Below are 25,825 nucleotides of genomic sequence, written 5' to 3'. Positions count from 1 at the left end.
AGATCAATAAATCCAACGAAATTCAGCACATAGAACTTAGACATTGCTTGTAGTTATGATAGGAGGGACTGGCCCTAATTGAAATTATTGTACAGTAGTGTTACTTAAGCGTTAAAGGTTTTTCTTTCTAATTCCATTTCAATATGTTTCTTTTGATGTATCAAATTGGTCCTATTCTGATCCACTATTACTGCTGCCATAGTTTTGGTTACATGATATAGTCCTCGGATATCGACAATTTTATTCTATATAAAAGAGTTCTGCTTGAGAGTTTTGTTAAGAGCCTTGTACCTCACCATGGTTGAGGCTAACAGTTCATGGGTTATATCATCATGTACCACTATTGATATCGTAAAATTGAAATTTTTTAATAAGTTACATATATTTAAAAATATGGACAAAATCCAATCTAAATTTGTCCACCCAATAAAAAAACAAGAACGTAAGGCTAATTAAAATAAGCATTATTGCATCTGTTGAGTAGTTGCCACTAAAACTGTAACGCATTCCTTCCAGATGTTTATATACATTCATAAAATGTGCATAAAATCCTATCACTTAGCATCAATATAATTCATATATTCAAGATAATTAAAAGTAAAACAATGATCACATTAAATTGTAAAAGGAATATATTCCCTGAAATACATATACAAACATAACGTAGGGATGTTGCTACTACAAGAGGGATTGAGATAGTGAAATGTGAAATGCTGGGACAAAATGTTACAAGACTAGATCAACTTTTAACATGTTTATCCAAAAATGCCTTTGCTAGATTACTGAACCTGGCATTGATTGATCTAGCCGCTTCATATTTCCTCATAGCCTCAATAACTTCTGGTGTTAAGATCTCTACAGTTGCAAAGATCCAACCAAGAGACTCAAGAACCCCCTAGAAGAGAATTGATGATGATTTCCAAACATAAATAACATAATAGAGAGAAATGTTTAATGAAACAAACCTGCCTTTGTTGATGGAATGCAAAGGTAATATAGAGCCGCAATTGCTGAGAGAACCTGCTCAAGAAGCAAAGGTAATAGAGAGAGTCATTGAAATTGCATGCTTTATAAACAAAATACGGCACCTTCTAACTAATTGACATATGCAACTAGCACATATCTGTAAGCATTGGATGAATACCTGTACTAGATTTGGCTCAACAGCTTTGATTAAAAGACTTAGCACAATGAACAATGAATTCACACACACAAACCCCAAAAACATACTGAAAATTCACTATGAGATTGCAAAACACACACCTAATCTATCCGGTCCGGTGTTCAATCAAGGGAACAATAAAAGGATTGAACCTATACAAAACTTAATCCTAATTGACAAGACTATTGAACAATCAACATACTCAAACAACTAACGTAACCAATGCTACAATCAGTCAATCCTACAAAAACAATCATCATAATCAAAATGCCATTATAACCAACCATGTATGTGGTCAACCCTACAAGATCTCTCCTTGCACGTAACTACCAGAAAAGACATTGAATGTTGCTCACTACAACAAATTGCATCACTGCAAACTACACGGGAAGAAAGAGAAAAAACCAAAATTTCTATGAGCAAATTTTTGAATACATCATATATTACTTGAACACTAGCAGCATGAAAACATGTATCTAGGCAATGATTAACTCAATATCGAATGCAAACATTCATTCAAATTGTAAAATCATTATTCAATCAGCATATTTTTCCGGCTATTCTGAAAATGCAGCAGTCATTATCACCTCCTCATTGTTGGAAAAAACCATTGCATTTTATTCTCGAATGAACTTATTCAGAGACTGGGAAAGTAAGCTCTCTTGTTGATTATGTTCTTCATGGTTAATTTTTTGCACCTCCTCGCATTGAAACCATCGCTAAGAAAATGCATGAGGTCATTACTTGTGTTTTCTTCTTTTTTTTCCCAAATTCAATCATATATGGAATCATCAAGAAGCATATCATCAAAATTATGACATTCATATGCTTCCTCATAACCCTCTATTGAGAAATCACTGCTAGTAGAACTAAGGTTTGATTTCTCTTTCTTGATAATTACTTGTGAATTATGTTGGCTTCTTTTATTTCTTTATTATATTATCTTTCATCAAGCAATTACCAAATTATGTGTATAAAGATCACAAGAACAAGAGACACAAGATGTAGGCACTCTGCCAGGGCAAAAACCCTATCTAGGGGAAAACCCAGTCAAACTTCTTCCTTCAACAGTTAAGACGAGATAATCCATGACTCTTCAACCTCAACACAGACTTCCTCGAACCACCAAGTCAGACCTTCCTTCCAACAACTTCGATCTAGATCTTCGACCCTGTAGCAGCAGCACTTCGACCCAGCAAATTCAGAATACTGACCTTCCCAACAGCAGATTTTTGACCTTCCTAGCAACAGAATCTTTGACCCGGCAAATAGTGCAGTATCTTCGCATAAAAGAGAAAGAGAGATAGCCTAGAAACTTTGACCTGCAATCCTTCCTTCTTCTCCTTGAACTTCACACTTTTTATGCACTTCCTTCTTGTGTATCAAACTTGTTGAGATGGGTGAGCAAATAGATTGAATTGCACTTGTATATATAGCCTCTTATGTGGGTCAAATTGTCCTCTTGTAGGCTGACTTCAGCAGGCAAGGGCCGACTTGGTGTGGAGGTGACAAATTACATATTTGACTTAATAATAATTCTTTTTACATGATTCAAAAGCCCAACAAGGATCTCATTAAATGGGCAATGACTCTAATGACTCAATATAAAACCTAGAAGTCCTCAATGGGGACTCTGACCTATAAAATGATGACCCAAGCATAAAATCCATGCTTTAATAAGTCATTGTAATAATAATAGATTTTTTCCTTTTATTCATTGATAAATACATTTCATGAAGACTGAACCTAGTTACATTCTTCAACACCCCTCTTAACTAGGGAGGTATTCATAATTTACACATGTATACATAAGTACAAGGAAGATCTCCAAACACAAGAACTACAAAGAACTTAGACACACACGGTGCCATGGACTAAAATGGACTAAAATGGACTAAAGTTTTCAGCCTCTATAGGTACCATTAGGCTTACTTGCTAACCATCAACCCAGGGAACTAGGTGTGTAATGCAAGGTCAGAGCTTTATGACCAATGCCACCCTCCCTTACTGTTAATTTATGGTATGTTCAATGCTTAAGAGCAATTTACTTCAAATTTTCTTATTAGCCCAATATCAATTTCCAGAATAGCAATCACATCAGCATGATAGTAAAATGCAGATAAAACATAAATATAAACAGTAGAAGACAAGCCAAGAAAAGAGGACGCAAGATGTGGCACCAGCGAGGGACAAACCCCAATGCGGGGAAACCCTTGATCAATTCTTCTTATATTCTTCAATAATTTAGCAAAGAGAGAGAGATAGTACAATTATACAAATCTGTAATTTTATGGCAGCAGTAGCAAAACCCTAACCAGCAAAGTCAAAGATGGTCAAACAAGTCAGATTTGACCTCCAAACAATTCTGGTCAATGCTCAGTCTACAACAGCAAGAATAGGCAGCCCAAAATAGTCCAAAATACCCAGTCAAACTGCAGTCAACGCTGGGACAGATCTGCAGTCAACCTTTGACAGTCAACACTGGTCAAAGTGCGGTCAAAACAAGTCAATAGAAATGCAGTCTGCTTAGTAGAGGCTGCCCAACCCAATCCGTAATCAAAGGAGACTCCACGTTAGTCAACGCTGCCAAAACTGTCCACCTGCACCTCGGTCAACCCAAGTCAACGCTACCCTAACTAGATCTGCATCCTCCTTCTTCCCACGTGGGAGGGACCTGCTCCTCCTAAGCATACCCAATCAAGCTAGGAGGGAGAAGAATGAGAGATGAGATGAGTGAGATTATGCCACAAGGTCTCCTCCTTTTATATGCCATGTTGAGGATAAGCTGGGGGTGTAAAACACTGTTTTGCTTGTTGGCCGACCTTGACAAATTGTCAAGAATACAAATAAATTCATATCTCCATGAATACATGTCGGAATCGGATGCTCGTTAGATCAATCCTACACCTCTAAGTGAGAGGGATCCAAGAAAAATATCAGTTGCCATAAATAAGGTGACCCACATGGAGTTTGGCCCTAGTTGCCAATTTTAACACTTAGTTCGGGAACTAGACATCAACACATGTGTCAGCCATATGTCCTCCCAGGCATTTTGTATCACAAAAGATGCCTCCTCAAATCTCTTCAAACATTTATCATCAACAAGACTAGTGATATCAACCAAACCAAGCATGCTTGTCAAATATTCAAACTTCTTATTAGGAAGAGACTTTGTTAACACATCAACTCCCTGTTCGTTGGTCGGGACATATTATAGCTTCACAATCCCATCTTGTACCAAACTTCTAATGTAGTGGTACTTATTGTCGATATGCTTTGTCCTGGTATGGAACATGGGATCTTCAGACATCTTAATGTTGCTTTGATTATCACAAGTTATCATAGTAGGACTTAGAGGTTTCTCAAACAAATTTGACAGAAGTTTCTTGAACCATACAGCTTCCTTACCTACTTCACATGCAACCACATACTCAGCTTCAGCACTACTCAAAGCAACAAGATCTTGCTTTCTACTCATCCATGAAATCATTGCAAATCCCAAACTAAGACATCCACCATTAGTGCTTCTTCTATCAGTCTCACTGCCACCCCAATCAGAATTTGTAAAACCTGTCAACTTGACTTCCTTGCTATCATACTTTAGGCAGTGATGTATAGTGCCACGTCAATTCCTTAATATATGCTTGGAAGCCATCCAATGATCATGACGAGGCTCCAACTGAAATTGACTAAGAATGTTCACAGCAAAACATATATCTGGTCTAGTGTTTACCAGATACATCAAAGAACCCACCAACTTACGATAGGTGGTAGGATCTACGAGACTTGAGTCAGAGCTTCTCAACTTCTTGAGATTGGTGATCATGGGAGTAGTCATGGGCTTGGAATCCATCATACTGAATTTCTGCAACAACTTGATTATATACTTTCCTTGCCCCAGATATATCTCCCCAGGTTTCTGCCATACTTCCAAACCTAGGTAATAATGCATCAGTCCTAGATCCTTCATCTCAAACTCGGTTGTCAGCATCTTCTTGCATTCTTGTATCCTTCGCTCTACACCTGTAATAAATAGATCATCCACATATAGTAGAATAATGATTGGCTCATTATCCACAACTTTGATATAGAGATTTGGATTAGCAGTACTTTTGACGAACCCAATTCTTAGAAGGTATGCATCCATTCTTGCATACCATGCCCTAGGAGCTTGCTTCAAACCATATAGGGCCTTCTTGAGTCTACAAACATGAGTGTCTTTGCCATTTATTTCAAAGCCTTCAGGTTGTTCAATGTATACTTCTTCATCGATGGTTCCATTCAGAAATGTTGTTTTTACATCCATTTGATGGATATTCCATCCCATTGTTGCAGCCAACGAAACCAAGGATCTTATAGTAGTATATCTTGCAATAGGTGCAAAGGTTTCTTCATAGTCTATGCCTTCTTCCATACTTCTTGATGAGTAATTTCCTCAAATGTAGTTGGTTCAGCTTCTATTAGTTTTGTCATGTATATCGCATATCCAGAATATATTTTTGGTCTTTTTCTTTCTCTAAAAGTTCCTTTCACAACTCCATGTCCTTCGGCATCTTCAAGAGTAGCTTTTAACCAATTTGGCCTCTTCCTTGTGTCAGGTATGATCACAGGTTGAATAGGCTCACTTGGTCCTTCTTCTTCTTCTTCTTGATTTGTAGTAGGATTGTCGTGATGCTCTTCTTCTTCGAATAGTGGTATGTCTTCGTCATCAGAATCAATAGGAATATCTTTGGATCTTTTGTAGGCATGATTTTCATCAAATATAACGTCCTTTCTTACTTCAATATGTCTTCCTTCCTTGATGTAGATTCTATATGCCTTTGAAGAAAGACTGTAGCCAACGAAAATCCCTTTAATGCTTGTAGAATCTAGCTTCTTTCGTTTGTCCTTTGGAACATGGATATAGGCAGGACATCCAAAGATTCGGAGATGGTCCACACATGGCTTCCTTCCTGTGAATGCTTCTTTGGGTGTCATATTATCAAGGATTCTATGAGGACTTCTATTTTGTATATATACAGCAGTCATTATTGCTTCTCCCCATAGAAATTTTGGTATATCTTGATCAAAAATTATTGTTCATATACATTTTTCAAGTGTTCTATTTTCTTTTTTGCAACTCCATTCTATTTGGGATTGTGGGGAACAATAAGCTCCTTCTTAATTCCTTCTTCTTTGCAATATGCAATTATTTCTTTTCAAGTGTATTCTCCACCATTATCAAATCTCAAAGTCTTTATTCTTCTTTCAGTTAAGGTCTCTACTTCAAACCTAAATTCCTTGAACTTTTCAAATACTTCGTCCTTTGATTTGAGTAGATAGAGCCATGTCTTTCTAGAGTGATCATCAATGAAGGTTACATAATAAAGATGACCTCCAAGTGATTTGTCAAACATAGGCCCACACACATCTGAATGAATGAGGTCCAATATTTCTTTAGACCTTGTTTCACTGCTTGTAAATGGCTTCCTTGTATTCTTTCCTAAGGCACATCCCTTGCATATTCCTTCACGATCTTCTTTGATATTGGGAATGCCATTTACCAATTGATTGAGAGAGGGAATAACCTTATAATGTAAATGTCCATATCTTCTATGCCATAGTTCAATGGGATTGATTTCCATGTGAACTAGGGCTTGAGGAGATGGTGTTATGACTCTATATAGACTTCCTTCACGTATTCCAATAACCCTAGCTTTATCGATGCTTGAATCTTTTCCCCAAGCCAAAACTTTTCCATCTACAAAAGCAATTCTATCACCTTTATCTTCTAAGCAAGAAATTGAAAGTAAATTCTTTTTCAAACCTGGAACATAGAGTATATTGTTGAGATGTAGCTTTGCTCCATTGTCCAGCTTCAAAGAAGTTGATCCCAGGCCTTTAACAGCATAGATTTTGTTGTCTCCCAATTCCACTGCATGAGAAGATTGTTCCTTTGATAGAGTGTGAAGTTGTTTGCTATCTCTTGTCATGTGTCTTGATGCTCCACTATCAATAATCCACGCATTGAGTGAACCTGTGAGCATAGCCAAAAACCATTTGCTTTTGACCTTATTGAATAAGTTGTAGATGATTCTTTTGATCGAGCTTCCTGCAATATTGAATCCCATTTTCAAGTATCTTATCATAGAGGGAGTAGCCCTTTCTTTCAAGCCAACAGAGTGATCTCCAATCTTCCTTGACCTTAGCTCTAATACCATGTTGAGAAATCAATGCTAGTAGAATTAGGGTTTGATTTCTCTTTCTTGATAATTACTTATGAATTATGTTGGCTTCTTTTATTTCTTTATTATATTATCTCTCATCAAGCAATTACCAAATTATGTGTGTATAAATATCACAAGAACAAGAGACACAAGATGTAGGCACTCCGCCAGGGCAAAACCCTGTAACGAACAAGGTTAGAATACGCAGCGAAAATCTTTAAAATACTTCAAAGACGTAAATGTCCATTGTAAGACATGTAACTATATATTGAATATTGTATATTGAATTGATGTAAGATATGAAATGATTACAAATGAGAATGAGGGTCTACTTATATACCCTAGGCAGGTGCCCTTTCATGAATGGTCATGTCTCTAAGACATGCCTCTTCATTACTAACTAACTAACCATTAGTTAATTAATTATTATTTATTATTATTATATTTATATTTATATTTATTATTTTTATATGAATTATATTCATAACATTGCCTCTCTCTTCAAGAATCTTTGTCCTCAAAGCTTACTAAGAATATCTTCTCGTCTCTGAACTTTCATCTTCGTTGACACAAGATTATATGGTGCTCTGAGTGATAGACAAAATTATTGTACTGAGAACGGATTGGACCATCCTAAATTAATTCTGTGGAATCTTCTGATCTATGGAAATTTGTGATGAATAGTTATCGTATGACTGGATTCTGCAAACTTCAATATTCTTAAGAACATAAATTTGTCATTTATGTTCTGAGTGACACTGGTACTTGGATTGATTGGAAAGTCTGCTCTTGTGATTCGGATGTTGATAAATAGTTCTTCTGGGTGGGCTTTCCCTTATCACGTAATGGCAGAAGTGTCCTCAGACACGTAATTTTATTAATCAGAAAAAAAATAAAATAAATAAATAAATAAATAAAAATAAAAATAAAAATAAAAATAAAATAAAAAATAAAATAAAAATAAAAAAATAAAAATAAAAATAAAAAATAAAAATAAAATAAAATAAAAAATAAAAATAAAAATACATAATTTGATTTTGCAAGAGTTTACACCCCAACAACCAAACACTCTTGCAATGAGCTATTTATAAGCTCAATGTCCTAACTACCTCTAATTATGGATCACTTATTAAATAACAAGTGTCCATTTACAATAAATGCTATTCAAACCAACTAGCTAACAAATTTCCTAAAATAGAGCCTAAGATACGACACATTTGGAGAGTCATATCTTGTTACAACAATATACTAATTCTAAATGTCTCCATTAAATAATTAAACATTCTAGAATAATAATTATTAATTTAATTTCTTAAATTAATAATTATTTTATTCCAACTTTATAACCTATGATAATAATTTATTTTTGGATCATCTAACATTCCCCCCTATGATCCAAAAAAAATACCAAGTTCATCCCTGAACTTAGTAAATTTTGTTCTGCCAAGCGGTTTCGTGAAAATTTTGGAGATCTGATCTTTGGAAGGACAATAAACTGGCTTGAGGACATCTTTGGCAATGAGAGATCTGATATGATGATACTTGGTGTCCACATGCTTTGTCTTTGAATGAAAAACTAGGTTCTTGGCAAGTTTGATGGCTGACTAGCTGTCAATGAATAATGATGTAGCTTCTGCCTGGGAAATGCCCAAGTCCTGCAAAATTCTGCGCAACCAAACAATTTCACATGCTGCTTCCCATGCTGAAATATATTCTGCTTCTGCTGAAGAAGTGGCCACTGTAGCTTGCTTCTTACAACTCCAAGATGCTGTTGCTGACCCCATATTCATGAAATAACCTGATGTTGATGCTCGATCATCAATATTTCCAGCAAAGTCGGCATCGAAATATCCGCCAAGTACAAAAATTTTAGTCTTTGTGTAAAGAAGACCAAAATCTTTTGTTCCTTGGATACATCAAAGAACTCTTTTGGCTGCATTCCAGTGGCTGTCTCGTGGTTCCTGCATAAAACATGAAAGAATAATGACTGCATAAGATAGATCAGGACGAGTATTGGTCAAATAAATCAAGCTGCCAATCAATTGTCTGTAAGTTGTACTGTCCACCTTTTCCCCCCTTCAAATTTTGAAAGTTTCAAGTTTTTCTCCATAGGGGTGAGAACAGGCTTGCAATCCTGCATGCCAAATCGCTAAAGAACCTCTGCTGCATACTTACTCTGAGAAATGAAAATATGATGTGGACGTTGGAAGACTTCAACTCCAAGATAGTAGTGAAGTAATCCCAAATCTGTCATCTTAAAACCTGCATGTAACTCCTTTTTCACCTATGCAATACGATCATCATGGTTGCCAGTAATGATCAAATCATCTACATACATAACAAGAATTACCAGATATTTTCCCTGTTGTCGCACATACAAAGTATCACAGATTCACTTCGTTGAAAACCAACGTTCTTAAGGTATTCATCCATCTTTGCATACCAAGCTCGTGGAGCTTGTTTTAATCCATAGAAAGCCTTGATCAATTTGCAGACTTTATGTTCTTGTCCTTCAATTTCAGAACCTGGCGGTTGGGTCATATACACTTCCTCCTGTAAATCCCCGTTGAGAAAAACACTTTTCACATCCATTTGATGAACTTTCCATCCTTTCTGAGCGGCCAATGCAAGTGTTATTCAGATGGTGTTCCATTTCGCTGTTGGAGCAAAAGTTTCCTCATAATCAATGCCTTCCTGCTGCGCAAAACCTTTTGCGACAAGTCGTACTTTATACTTTTCGAGTTCTCCCTTTTGATTATACTTAATTCTGTAAACCCATTTGCATCCTATGGGTTTAACATTTGATGGACAATCAACAAGTTTCCAAGTGTTGCTATCAATTACTACTTGATATTCTTCAACCATAGCCTGTTGCCATTCTTTATGTTTCACTGCTTCTTTGTATGTGGAAGGTTCAGTAAAATCATTTGCTAACAATGCAAAATTGCCTTCACTTCTATGTGTCCTTCTGGTGCCTGTTTTATTCTGCTCATCAAGCTTTACATCTTTCAAAATTTGAACTGCCCATTTCGGTAGTTGGTGCTCACTTGTTTGCGCTTCTGTAAAGTCTCCATCATTGTAAAGTGGATTAATATAAACTGATGTTCTTCGTTCAGGTGAAGAGTCTAGAGAATCACTGTCAGAAGAACTGTTGCTGCTTGGAGATGCGAATGAACTGCTAGAAGACCCAAATGATGTTGTTGATGTAGATGGACTGGATGACTCATCTTCAGAGTAAGGAAAATCAAGTTCATACCAATTTGGTGAAGTTGGTTGACTTTGCATTTTTCCATTTCTTTTACTTCCTTTAGTTTCTAACTTGTGAAGAAGATTTTCGATTTCTTCAGCACTCTTACTCTCAGTTTCATCAAAAATGACATCCCTACTCACAATGAACTTTCCATTGGTCAAAAGACGATACCCTTTCTTCTCATCAGAATAGCCAATCATTGTGCATTTTAAACTTCTTGAGTCAAGCTTAGTTCATTTTTCTTTCGGAACTAAGGCATCCAAAAACTCTAAGATGTTTAACTCGAGGTTTGAAACCAAACCAAGCTTCATAAGGTGTGATTCCGTCTAAAGAAGCAATTGGAGATCTGTTTCTTAAGTAGATAGCTGTATGTATTGCTTCTGCCCAATATGTTGGACTTAACCTCTTGAAAGTTAACATGGATCTCGCCATTCCTAACAAGGTGCGATTCATTCTTTCAACTACTCCATTTTGTTGTGGAGTGTAAACATTAGTAAGATGTCGTCTTATGCCATTTTCACTGCAATAAGTTTTGAATTCATTTGAAGTGAATTCTCCCCCATTATCTGTCCTGAGAGTACCTATCTTTTCTTTGACTTCATTTTCAACAAGTTGGCGAAAAATTTTAAACTTATCAAATGCTTCTGACTTGTTCTTCAAGAAGTAAACCCAAGTCATTCTGTTGAAATCATCAATGAATAGTAAGAAATATTTGCAACCACCAAAGGAAGTTTGTAGTGGTCCACAAACATCACTGTGAACTAGTTGTAGCCGCCTGTTTGCACGCCATGAACTTGTTGGAAAACTTTCTCGACTTTGTTTGCCATAAATGCAAGTTTCACATTTTGCATTTTCCCTTTTGAAAGTGGGAAGTCCTTTAACCATTACTTGTTTCTGCAATTGAGAAAGGCTCTCAAAATTTAAATGTCCATATCTTACATGCCATAGTCTTACAGGTGAAATACCTATAGTCATTGCCCCTGCAAAATCAGAATGCCTTGGAATAACTGTCCCTTTCATCTGTAATAGTTTTCCATCTTCATAACCTGTCATGATAGTTTTCAAGCTCTATTTAACTGAATTAATCTTGACTAAACCATCTTCCATAATCACCTGATGTCCTGCTTGTCGAATCGTGACTAAAGAGAGAAAATTTCTCCTAAAAGTTGGTACATACCATACATTGGAAATCATTTTTTCTCCAATGCCAAGGAGAAAAACTTTAACTGCTCCTTTTCCATAAGGAGTATGTTTTGTATCATCAGCAAGAAAAATGGAATTAAGTTGGCAATCTTGAAAATTCCAAAAAAAATCACGTCGACAAGTCATGTGCTGAGTTGCCCCAGAATCCAAGATCCAGGCATCTTCATAATCACTTCTAAGATGGGATGAAATTTGTGATGGCGAGGAAGTAAAAACATATTCTGAGTTATCATCATCTTGATCATTTGCAAATTGCGCTAAGTGCTGCTGAAACTTGGGAATTTTATTAAGAGATGTTCGACAATCTTCAGCATAATTACCAACTTTATTACATCTTCGACACACAGTTTGACTTAAGTCTCTTCCTCTTCCTGAAGATTGTCCTCTGCCTCTGCTTTGACTTGTATGTTGAGATTGTCCTCTACCTTGATTATTATTTCCTTGTCCTTGAAAATTGCCTCTTCCTTGGTTGTTTCCTCTACCTTGAAAATTACTCCTTCCTGAACTGTTGCCTCTATTAAAGTTGTTTCCTCTGCTTTGGCTTCGACCTCGACTTTGTACATTATGTGCTGCTTGATTCTGATTCCCTCTGCCTCTGCCTTGAGAACTGTCTGTCGATGATTTACTAGTGCTGGCCTCTATGAAAAAAACATCTTCACCAACTTTCTTCTTCTTCCCAAAGGTTTTATCATGTTGGGTCAACATTTCACAGAGCTCATCAAACTTTAGTTTCTCTAATTTCCCAGTTAATTGTAGAGTCTCCAAAAAATGCATGTAGGAAGAAGGAAGTCCAGCAATTACAATTGTTACCATAAAACTATCATCTATTGCTGGAAAACCAGCATTAATGATTTCCTGCCTAATATTCTTAAGTCTTGAGATATATTCAAGAACATCACCTCCTTCAATCAATTTTTGTTGCAACAATTTTAATTGTAAATCAACTTTCTTTGATTCAGGTTGAGTATCAAAGAGGTCTTTAAAAGTTTTCAAAGCAGACCATGCATCTGTAGCATTTTCTATATGGACATACATTTCATCATTCACAGAAGATTTAATAAGAGCTAAGGCTTTGGCATTCTTAACTTCCCATTTTGCTAGTGCAGCTGCATCTGTGGGTTTATTCGGCTTAATATCTCCATCACATATACCCTGCCATAATTCATTGTAAATGAGAGTGCTTTCGATGAGACGATGCCATGTTTTATAAGATTTTGTGCCTTCAAGTTTGTCGGTATCAGAAAACAAATTAATCAACTTAGACATTGTAGCATTGAAGCTTCGCACCAAGAATCAAAACAAAAATGTCAAGATGGGCAACACAACACACCACGCAAAAAACACGATCTATCGGGGCTTGGCCTTGACCCTCGTATAGTCGTTGAAGCAGGAGAAAAATCACTGAACTTTGCACTTAGTTCTAGTCAATTTCTCAATAATTACAAGGTAACTTTCAAAATTTGACTTTTACAATGATGCTCTTGCAAAACTTGGTAAAAAAAAAGTTACCCCCCCCTCAAAGTAAAATTACTTTGAGTTACAATGTGATGATCCCAATTGAAAAATAAAAAAGAACTTCTTGAAAAAAATTACCCAACACACCTTATTTCTCCGAAAAAAACATTATTTCAAATAATAGTAAATTCCTTATCTCTCCAATTTACAAATTACAAACAAGGGAAAAATCCTTATCACTCCATTAAAACTTTATGAAAGTCTTTAAAACCTGTGTTAAAAAAATGAATGAGTTGCAAGTGTGAGACTGGCAGCGTGGAGTCCAATTTCTTGTTGTTGAAACGATGATTTCAATTGCTGCATTCATCAACTTATAATTCTCTGCTATGCACCAAAACACCAGATTTGACTGCGGTCATGTATGAGTAAATATATCAAGATTACCATGAATAATATCAAATTATCATCAAATCCATCTTCTCAGGCCTTCTAACCCACCAATTGGGATCAATTTTTTTCAAGCCCTTTTCAATTATTCCGCTACTGATGCAGATAATTAGATTGGAACTCCGCCCACCGTGAATGTTATTGGCAATTTCTGGTACAACTAGTGCATTAAACCGCAGGGAGTTGTGAGCAAATGGGTGGATCCGTTGACAGTGGAGATCTGCAGAAGCAGGCAGAAGATTGCAGCCACTGACGCCTGTGCTACTTATAGAAAATTCCAAATTTGTTAGCAAATTAGATTCCGAGTCATTAGCTTTATCTTTTACAGCCTAATCCGTGAACAGTTGTTGACTGGACGTTTGGTCCGATTGCCCAATTTCCATGAAATAAACATGTGAGATCTACACGTTTTGTTCCACCGTTTTGGATGCGCAACCTACTCATCAATGTGGAGTGGGGTCATTGCATTTGCTACACGCTTACCAACTCAACAATCTTCTCCTACCAACGCATGTCATTGGTGGATTACACTGTGATTTGATGGTGCAGTGGTGGGAGTTTCCTGTACGAATTCTGCAGATGCAATGGACGACAGCGATGGGAGGCAACTGGAGGAGAAGGGAGAGCACAAGTGTTTCTCACTGCAAAAATTCAAGCTCTACGAGACTCGATCGAAGTTTTATATTCGGCTTGTTTCTATGGAGTATTGAGGCAGCGGTTTCGGAAATCAAAGGAACATATCCTGTGAACAGTCCACACAGATTCAAAAATAAAACAACGGCTTATCCCATGAACAGTCCAGACAGAACCAAAAATAAACGACTTCTGTATTTCTCTGAAATTTTCAGGCTTTTTAGATGAAATGGCGGTAATGATGAATGAGAATATGGGGCAGGTGAGGAATATGATGGCTTTGCTATCCAGAATAGCCAGGCACGGCCTCGGCCTCTCAAATATTAGATATTTAGCTAGCTCCACAATAATACAAATTCAAGACACAACAATTTTGATAATAATTCACAAAATTGATTTTCAGATTTAAAAATCTAAAATCAATAAAATAATAAAATTTCTTCTCTTTTGAACAAAAACTTGACAAATTTCATACCAATCATTCGTTGAACAATTCAATGGAGTTTTCCAAAAACTTGTAGAGCTGGAATCTCCTCCTCAAATCAACTGCAGCATTACTGGAGCTCTGATACCACAATAATGGCAGAAGTGTCCTCAGACATGTAATTTTATTAATCAGAAAAAAATAATTACATAATTTGATTTTGCAAGAGTTTACACCCCAACAACCAAACACTCTTGCAATGAGCTATTTATAAGCTCAATGTCCTAACTACCTCTAATTATGGATCACTTATTAAATAACAAGTGCCCATTTACAATAAATGCTATTCAAACCAACTAGCTAACAAATCTCCTAAAATAAAGCCTAAGATACGACACATTTGGAGAGTCATATCTTGTTACAACAATATACTAATTCTAAATGTCTTCATTAAATAATTAAACATTCTAGAATGATTATTATTAATTTAATTTCTTAAATTAATAATTATTTTATTCCAACTTTATAACCTATGATAATAATTTATTTTTGGATCATCTAACATCATGTCAGTGGTTGTTTCCTGATTTCCTTCAGGTGTTGTTGTTGTTGAGTTGGCTACCGAATCATCATTTGGAATGTCCATCGTTTGAACTGCAACTTTTGCATGTGTCTTCACTTCAGTAGGTTTATCCTCTGCTTGTGTTATGATTTTGACTAGATTGGGGTATTTGTTTCTTTATCTTCAACTTGGACCGAAACGACTAGAGACTTCGATACTACTTCTTGAAGTCGTTCTAACTTGTCATTTAGTGATTTATTGTCACTTTTAAGCTTCTTTATGTAGGAATTTACAGGGTAAGTTCTTCAGATATAAGACCAAAGGACACCGCTCACAAACAGATCACAGATCAATACACCAGTATTCTTGACGTGGTTAAAACCCTCAAGGAGGGAAACAGTGCATGGCCTGAGCCAACGCGGCCACTTCAGGCAATTTATTAATAAAAGAAAGAAAATTTACATAAGCTTCTCTCATGAACAGTCACCCTACAAATGACCCTCCATGCTCTTTAAATAGCGATCATGGGCCAATCGGGTGTTAAGCCACAGATCAAGTGTCAGTAATACTAAGGAGAGAATGAACCATCGGATCACTTCATGTCTAGAACATGTCGTGACCATCAGACTGTAAGTTACAAATGTACATAGTAAAGAAACACACTTTACCTAACTCTACACTAAACCAAGTTATACTTAACTATTTCCTATGCGTCGGAATATCCTAACATGGTGTCAGTGCAGAAGCATCTCCTTTGGTGTTCTATCTGAGGAACTTACCCTGTAAATTCCTACATGGTATAAGAGCTATTTGAGGGCCGCATGCATTGGTGATCCAAATCCGAAGCCAGTACAACTGCATTCGTCATTTCCTAGATCTATTATTTTTTACTGCTTTCGGGCCAAGAGCACTGCTCTATTGTGTTAAGAGCATCTGTTCCAGTGAGAAACCCCTTTCGTTTCACGCGAAAAGGTTTCCCGTGGCCCTAGCTACGTTATTTTTAAGATTTGGAGGTATATAGTCTTTATTTGCAGTTTTATTTATTCATCTCTGTTTATTTCGGTTTATTTAGCTCTCTGTTTTTTATTACCGGATCTATACCTTTCATTTCTACGTATGCTCTTTGCCCCACGACTGTGTGCAATCTGGGTAAATCAAAAACAGAAAGGAAATAGTTTTCTCATGTGTATGCTCTTTTCTGCCGCGCCTTAGTGTGATCTCGGAAAATCAGAAACATTGAGGAAAATATTTAGTTTCCGACGAAAAATAACTTGAAGGCATAAGGTTTGGTTTTTTTTGCATGCCCGTGTTGGGTTGTGTGGTTTTTTGTTTTGCAGACAAAAAGAGCTTTTTCAAGTAAGCACACACCCCAAGTTTCAGTGACTAAAAAAAACCCTTCCTCTTTTCCAAAAATTACTAACATTTTAAACTAGCTCACTTGGTCCAAAGTTACTTTATGAGAATAGAGGTCTTGAGTTCAAGTCTTTTTTTTTGTTGAGTTACTTTTTCAAAAAGCACATGTAACTTATGTTTTAAAGTTACTTTATGTAAAAGTGTTCTCACCCATTATAAAAAGTGAATCACTTTTAATTCTAAAGTCTCTTTATCTTTTATTTAAGTTACAATTTAGTGGGTAACTCATAAAGTACCATTGTAAAAGTGACTTTCACTTATTTATAAAAGTGGGTCACATAAAATCTTTTTTTTAAAGTGAGCTAATTAGATTAAGTTTGGAAAGGGGGGAGGGGGGCGATTTTTTTTTAAATATAACATTATCATTCATTTCCGCACTTCGTCGGCATCTTCAACAACTTTTCTTCAAAAAGCCATTACTTCTTCCTCCGGAAGCCGTTTTCAGAGCCATTTTTTTTAATCGGCCTAATTTTTCGAGATCTTTCCATTGGAACACTTAGTTTCAGCATCTATAGCTTCAATTTCAGCTAAAATGGAAAGTCCATGCCAAGTTATTCTTGACAACACCAAATACTTCCAATGGTGGTCCTACATTGAGGATTTACTTAGAAGTAAAGCTCTTTACAAAATAGCCTCAGGGCAAGAAACTAAACCTAAAGATGAAGATAAGGTAGCCAAATGGGAAAATAGGGAAGATCAAGCACGTGGGTTGATAGGAATGTCTTTCTCCAAAACATAAATTCCATATCGTGAAACTTGATACTCCTAATGAATCAATGAAACAGCTCACTAAAGTTTTTGGAATTAAAAATGAGATTAGAGCCCATCAACTCAAAAATGAGTTGCTTATGTTGGACCCCAATAATTTTTCTTCCATTGAAGATTTTTGTCCAAGTTCAAGACCCTTAGACTTCTCTTGGAAGGTGTTTAGGTTAAGAAAGAAGATGCTAGCCTTATCTATTCTATTCTTACTAAGTTGGGACCAACCTACTCTGTGTTTGTTTCCACCTTCCATTCTACTAGAGAAGCTTTTATTTCTCAAGGACAAGACTACAAGTCCCCCTCTTTTGATGCTTTTTGTGATTCTTTAATAAGAGAACAAGAAAAACTCTTACATCTTGGTCTTCTTAATCTTGGAAACTCTTCTAAGAAAGCATTAGCCGCCCAACAACCAAATTCAAAGAATCCTAAGAAGCAATATCCTAAAAAGAATGGTCCTATACCAAACAAGGGTCCTTGTTACACAGTGTTTTGTCACCGACCCCGCATCCCCTCATCCTGGATAGAGTCGGTCCCTGAATGACATCTGCTCTTTGTCATATACCAAAATATGTGTCCAAATCTTCCATATTACTCCAAGAATTGCCTAAGCTCATTAATCCTGAAGTTGACCCCTTTTTACCCATGTTCAAAATCATCGCAAGTCATCAGTATCCTACCTGCGACGATAGCCCAGAATGAACGAACACTTCGCGATGTCGTCTCTGAGTCTCAGTGTTTGACCTGCGACAACCCAGATACGGCGAATTAGTTCAAACATAATGCTTCTGGGTGGTTCTGGAGTTGGTCGTTGGGTCAAAGAAGTTCGCCTCTCCTCATTTGAGATGATGGTTCCGCCTTTTGAGTAACCTCCCTTGAAGATAAGCTTCCTCTCCCCTCATTTATGGAGGCTCCTCCCTTTATAAAAGCATCCTCCATGACTATGATCAACTAGTTCTTAGTTAGCTAGTTCTTGGTTTGTTGGATTGATAGCTTACAGTTTGGATTGTTGATAGCCTAGCAATAGCTTGTGAGGTATGAGAATAGTCTTTCATGTTGTGGATTGATAGTGTGAAATGGTTTTGTAAGAAGGAAGCCTCGTTGTGACTGCCTTAGTTTCATACTTGTGCTTTTGGGTGAGAGAGAGTCATCAGCCTTTCTGGGAGACCTTTGAGAGTGAATGCTTATGGATACATACTGATCGGACCCTTCAAGGAAGCTTGCGACGTCAAGGCGTGGTCCTAAGCTTTATTGTTGTTTATATTAATACAATCAATGGTTATTTCTATATCATGTATGAAATGTATGTTGATAGCATATGATTCCTTGACTCTATAAGTAGATAGTTCGTTGTTGTGCGCTATTATGTGTTTTGTCTTTTTCATATGTTGTTTCAGGTGAATCATTCATTAAGGAGAAGAAAGCGATAGCTGAAGCGACGTGACAAAGACTTCATCAAACACTAGTATAAGGTAGGCCTCTTCAACAATAACTATTTAAGGAATTAGCTATTGTCTTTGTAATGTTGTGACTAGACCCACTCTAGGGCTAGAGGGGTTGTCTCTGTCCGCAGAGAGAACTTACCTGCATCACAAGTTGGTGACTCCGCTGAGGAATTGATTTGTGTGTTCTCTTGAGTTTGCTCTTGTTATTTTCGATTGAATTACATAGTGTCTCTTTGTTTTGGGACTGAAACATTAGTGATTTGGATCACTTGAGTAGATCTGTGTCAGAACAGGAGGTAACTCCTCAAATCAAATCATGTTATTCATTCAGGTTGTTCATTATTATATACAAGAGGGAGTGATTGTTCAGTTCATCTCTCGGTGGCTCTCCATCTTTTCTATTATTTATTTACATTAATTATAGTTGTTCACCCAATCCCTATGATTAGGTGTCAACATTCCCCCATTAATCTGAAGGGATGTTGGTGAGTCCAAGCATCATTCTGAATCTTTCAAGCTTTTCTCTTCCAAGCGCTTTGGTGAAGATCTCTGCAATTTGCTCATTAGTGGAACAATGGCGAAGATGGATTGTTTTGGCCTCAACATGATGTCGAATCAGATGATATTTAGTATTGATGTGCTTCGTTCAATCATGGAACTTTGGGTTCTTGGCCAACTTTATTGCCGAGGTATTGTCAATCATGAGTGGAGTTGATTATACTTGTTTTACCTGCAAATCTTCAAGAATTTTCCTGAGCCACACAATTTCTTTTGTTGCCTCAGCTACTGCCACATATTCTGCCTCTATTGTGGAATCTGCTGGAACTGATTGTTTGCGTGATCTCCAGGAGACAGCTCCTGATCCAAGACTCATAGCATAACCTGAAGTAGATACCCCAATTTCTTTGTCTCCATCGAAGTCTGAATCAGAGTATCCAATCAAGCTAAAGCCGCCCACCTGTGTATATTTGATTCCAAAGTCTTGAGTTCCCTTAAAGTACTTTAGAACTATATTGCAGCAGACCAATGTCCCTCACAAGGCTTTTACATAAACCTAGAGAGGATTCCAACAGCAAACGAAATGTCTAGTCTGGTAGTAGTTAGGTAGTTGAGACTTCCTACAAGCTGTCTATACTTTGTTGCATCCTCAAATTCTTTTCTTCAATGGATGTGAGCTTTAAGTTTTGTTCCATTGGAGTAGTCAGAGGATTGCATTCAGTCATGCCAAACCTGTTCAACAGATCTCCAATGTACTTCTTTTGAGAAAGGAATATGGACTTTGGATGTTGAGTTACTTGAATACCAAGATAGTAATGAACATAGCCCAAATCAGTCATTTCAAAACCTTTCCTCAATTCCTTTTTTATGGATGCAATGTAGCTTTCATTGTTCCCTGTCATCAAAAGATTATCTACATATACCACAAGATATACAACTATTTTGCCAACCTTCTTGACAAACAAAGTTGCATCATCAAGATCATAATGTTTGAAATTGAGTTTCAGAAGATGCTCAGTTAGTTTTTCCTACCAGGCTTGCGGTGCTTGTTTGAGACCATACAAGGATGTCCCAAGTTTGCATACTTTATGTTCATGTCCTTTCACGGCAAATCCTTCAGGCTGGGACATAAAAACATTCTCTTTTAGATCTCCATTCAAGAAAGCAGTTTTTACATCCATTTGATGAACTTTCCAACCGTTCTGAGCTGCTATGGCAAAGAGTGTCCGGATTGTAGCCCAATTTGTTGTGGGGGCAAAAGTCTCCTCATGATCGACCCCTTCCTTCTATGCAAAACCTTTTGCCACAAGCCTGGCTTTGTGCTTGTCAAGTGAGCCATCAGCTTTATACTTGTTCTTGTAGACCCACTTGCAGCCAATTGGTTTGGTTCCCAATGGAGGATCAACCAACTTCCAAGTGCCATTCTTTATCAGGGCATCATACTCCTTTTGCATCGCTTCTTTCCATTCATCATGAGAAGCAGCTTCTTTGAAGGAAGTTGGTTCAAAATCTGTAGAAAAATTCAATTCACAATCATAAGAAACATCCATATCAATAGGTGAATCAGAGTCATCTACATCACCTCCATTTTGCCGGTTTGAATTTCTAGTTCCTGTCTTTCCAACCTCATCAGGATGAACACTTTCAAGTGTCTTTGTCAGCCACTTTGGGGACCTTTCTCAGATGGTCCAGGCTGCTTCGTTGATTGAGTTGGGACTGAATCAAGATTGAGCCTCCCAATTCTGTCAATCACATCACTCAAAGTATCATCTGTTGTTAGAGTTTCATGCGGGGGAGAGAGTGCTTCAGAAGAAGATTCCACAGGTTGATCTAGTATAACAATCCCCCCTTCAAGATGTGGAATCTGATTATTAAATTCTTGAAACGATTTTGCATTTGCGAATCTATCCAAGCGATCAAGTTGCCGCTCAACAACATTGTCAGCTTTGGATGATTCAAGAAAGATTACATTTCTAGATACAACAAACTTTTTATTGACTTCATCATAGAGATGGTATGCTTTGGAGGTGTTTGAATACCCCGGGAAGATACACTTACGACTTCTTGCACCAAGTTTGTTTCTGTGTACCTTTTTGGTATCAAGGAATAACATGTGGAACCAAAGACCTTGAGATGCTTTACTGAAGGAATGTGCCCATACCACATTTTATAAGGAGTCTTGTTTCTAATAGCATTAGATGGACATCTATTCTTTACATATACAGCACATAGAACTGCATCAGCCCAAAACATCATGGAGCATACCATATTTAAGATTGTCCTATTCATTCTTTCAGCTACTTTGTTTTGTTGGGGATTATAAGGCACAGTTGTTTGATGTTTGATCCCATGTTGGCGAAGATATTTTTCAAATTCATTTGAAGTGTATTCATTTCCATTATCAGTGCAAATAGAGCCAATATGAGATTGTGCATCATTTTCAATCCATGTATGAAAGTTCTTGAATGTTTGAAAAGCATCAGATTTGTTCTTCAATAAATAAACCCAACACATTCTGGTGTAGTCATCAATAAATGTCATCATATATTTATTTCCATTTGCAGAAGGAACAGGCATTGGACCACATAAATCTGAATGAATAAGTTCAAGTTTTCTATGTGCTCTTGAATGTGAATCATGAAAAGATTGTTTGCTATGCTTTCCTAGAATGCAAGCATCACATTGCTTAAGTTTCCTTGGAATTGTAGGCAAACCAGTAACACCATTTCTCTTCAACAAGCGGAGGTTGTCCTAGTTCAAGTGTCCAAATCTACCATGCCATAATAAACTTGATGGAAATGTACCTTCTTCATAATGAGAATTATATGAGAAATTTTGTGCACGAGCAGAGGTACCTTGCCGCTTGAGAAGCCTTTCTTCTTCTATCCCCGTCATGACAAGTGAGCGGTCTGATGCTTTTCTCACCTCAAGCTTGCCATCAAACATATGAATGGAGTGTCCTTGCTGGCAGATGTGGACCAAGGACAGCAAGTTTCTCTTCAATTGTGGGAGATATAGAACATGATGCAGAAGAAAGTCTAGAAGACCAGGCAATTTAAGCCTGATTATGCCAAGTCTTCATGGCTTGAATTTTGATATGTCTGCAAAGTATACTGCTCCATCAACATTGTCAGTAAATTCTTCAAAAAAAATCTTTTGTAAAAGTCATATGGCAAGTTGCTCCTGAATCAAGCAGCCAATCATTTTTCCAAGAAGCAAGTGAAGCATTAAATAAGTCTTCATTTACTCCAATATTACAGTGTGCCACAACATAGTGAGTGGATTCAGGTGCTTTACCTTTCTCTCTGTCATTAGTCCTACCTTTGGGTTGGTTTCTTTCATGCTCAATTCTGTCCCAAGGCAGCGTGCATGTGGATGCATCATGTGATCCATCTCTTTTGCAGCATATGCAGTGCAAATCTGACTTTTCTCCTTGAGAGTGTCTGCCCCCCCTGCCTCTGAAATTTCTTCCTCTTCCTCTTCGACCACCTCTTCCTATGGAAGAATCGTGAGCAAGATTCTTTTCTCTATGAGCAAGGCACACAGCCTCTTCAAAAGACTCGGGAGTTGTCTTCTTCCCAAAACCTTTCTCTTTCAGCAAATTTTTTCACAAGGGAATCAAAGGTAATATCTTTGAGGTTTCCATTTGCTTGCAGTGACTCAAGATAATTTGAGTAAGTGGGATAAAGTGCCTTGAGAAAAAGCTATCAGAGGAATATCCAGGTCAACATTATTGACTTTGATATCATGCATTATAGATTTTACTTCTGATGCAAGAGCAAGAGGATCATTATTTTGTAATTCAAGGGTGAAGAGTTTAATCATGAGTTGAACAACTTCAAGTGCAGAGTGTGAGTCATAGAGTTCCTTCAGTTTTTGTAAGGCTTCGAAAGCATTTGAAAATGATGAAATATGGCGACTCACCTCTTCATTTACTGATGCTGCAATCAATGCATAGGCCTTACTGTTCTTATTTTCCCAAATGGCGAACTCCTTGTCTGAGGTAGGTTGTTCTAGCTCTTTGTCTCCGTCTCCAACACACACTCCTTTCCACAACTCATTGAAAATCAGGGTGTGTTTTATCTTCTGGGACCACTTAGGATAGTTCTCCTTGCCAGTGAGAACTACTCCCACAATAGATATGATTGAATGCATTGTAAAATCTGTGTACTGTGGAAAAAGAAAACTTTTGTTGCAAAAAAAAATATGATTCTGATAGAGGTATTATGTGGGTTCAAGCCCCACAGCGGTATTTACAAACAATATATTAAAAACACAGTGAGTATACCACCCATGCTACGAACATAGTAGTATGGGGAGACGGAGGTACGAGGGGACTGGTGCTGCGAGCAAAGTGGTGTTGCCAACAACGTATATGCAGAGGCGGAGGTGTGAGGGGACTGGTGTATACAAGAGTGTAACCAGAGCGGTGGTAGCATCAAAAAAAACAACGCAATGTAAAATGCAGCAATACCATGCAGCAAGAAGCGCAGTGTCGAGGGCCGAGGGTTGAGCAGCGAGCAACGCAGTAGTGTGAATGGATACCAAGAGCGTATCAACCATGCCAAGCTGATGATGATCCTGAGGCCGATAAATGAGTGAATAATGGTGGTCTGATCGTAGGCTGCCTCCTCACAATGAATTGTTCGCCATTTTCCCAATCTTCATCTCCAACTGCGAATGAAACTTCGTTCAATAAATACACGCTTCCGCATCTGCCCTTACGTCTGCGTACTCATTCTTATACTTTCTATTCTTATGGCCCTCGTCCCACTCCCACCTTCACTGTTGTGGCAGCAGTTAAACAGCGGTGGGTGATTAAAGTGAAGAAGAAGAGACAAGTTTCAGCAGCGGCAAACGCATATGGCAACCAAATCCAATGTACTCAAACGAATTTACACAAATACAAACAAAATAATGTTTTGTTATCGAATGGAATGGATTCTGCAAGGAAGCGCTGAGGATGTATTATGAAATGCAACGCGCAGGGATAGAGCCTGACAAATTGGCTTTTATTTCTGTAATCAATGCATGCGGCAGCCTAACAGATCTACAAGCAGGCATTAAGGTTCACGAAGATGTATGGAAGCAATGAAATGCCAAACAACGTTACCACGGAATGCCAAGCAACGATACCACGGATTGCCAAACACAGGAAGCGTTATACCACGACTGTGTATTCTCAGATGGGAGGTATGGTTCTACTGATGAAACTGTCAGACCAGTGGAAGCGTCAGAGCTGCCAGGCTAGCCAGAATCAGCAGAATAATAGTGAGAGAGATGTCAGTCTGCATAGGATTCAGAACATAGGCAGAATAGGCAGAATAGGAGTTACAAATTAAAGAGGGAAGCCAAAAATGGCACTGGCTCTGATACCATGTCAGACCAGGAGGTAACTCCTCAAATCAAATCATGTTATTCATTCAGGTTGTTCATTATTATATACAAGAGGGAGTGACTGTTCAATTCATCTCTCAGTGACTCTCCATCTTTTCTATTATTGATTTACATTAATTACAGTTGTTCACCCAATCCCTATGATTAGGTGTCAGCAATCTGGTAGTCCACCTCACTGTCTGAGTGATAAGCCTGGTGCCTTTCCACTAGTTTTGCCTTGTTTTCCCTCTTTATTGAGATCGTCGTTGTTTAATTCCTAACAGCTGCGACGAATCGCTCCTATTCTCTTTACCCTCGCTGTACGTCGCAGATATCCTGTCATACAGCTGTGACGATTCCTGAAATTGGACCGTCGTTGAGAACAGGTGTACCCTTGCGACGACGTTGCTCAGTTGCCCGTGTTGTGCTTGCGACGATTAGCGATCGTCTCATGTTGTCAGTGTTGCGCCTGCGACGATTCCTGTAGGGTTAACTTTTACAATCCAGGCTCTTGAATAGACCAGTGTAGCTTGTCCTTCGTTGTTTCTTTCACCTTGTTAAGCTTGTTTTGATTGTGTTTACTGAGGAATGTCCTTCTTGATTCCATTTGTATGAAATTTGGCTTTTTGGATTGTGTGACCTAGGTCTTTTAGGGTTCCGTCAAGAATTCACTGGTTTTGGGTTGCTTGTCCTTCCATGTTTCTGAACTACATCTACAATAGTGTTATTGATTTGTTTGAAGTTGTTCTCTTGCTACTCGCCCATATTCCTGATTGATCCGTAGTGATTGGTCATCAAACTAACTTGTTGTGTTGATTTGATTTCCATTCATTATTGAAGCATAGATTACATTTGCCTTTTGATCAGTTAGGTTGTGCATTAGCTTGTTTGTTATTTATTCCAAAAATCAAAAACAATTGCACTCATATAGTATACGAAAATGAAAGCATGTTTGCATTAGTAGATTCTTTATGATTAGGAATTGAAAAGCG

General features: G+C 37.5%; 1 protein-coding gene across 1 annotated transcript in view; it reads right to left on the bottom strand.

Moving 5' to 3' along the window:
* Nucleotides 1–491: 491 nt before the first annotated feature.
* LOC149174527 (ARM repeat superfamily protein) overlaps nucleotides 492–25,825 on the bottom strand; it is a 224,737-nt gene continuing 199,403 nt past the window's right edge. Inside the window, exons 7-8 of the mRNA XM_089422623.1 lie at nucleotides 966–1,020; nucleotides 492–855 (exon numbers count right to left, since the gene is read on the bottom strand). Of these exons, the coding sequence (XP_089278749.1) occupies nucleotides 740–855; nucleotides 966–1,020 (171 nt within the window). The 3' untranslated portion in view covers nucleotides 492–739. The remainder of the gene's footprint in view (nucleotides 856–965; nucleotides 1,021–25,825) is intronic.

Source organism: Pinus tabuliformis, chromosome 4_1 (assembly GCF_031772625.1).
Source record: "Pinus tabuliformis cultivar Carrire ecotype Pingquan chromosome 4_1, CPIR1, whole genome shotgun sequence".
NCBI lineage: Eukaryota > Viridiplantae > Streptophyta > Pinopsida > Pinales > Pinaceae > Pinus > Pinus tabuliformis.
This window is presented reverse-complemented; position numbering and strand designations above follow the sequence as displayed.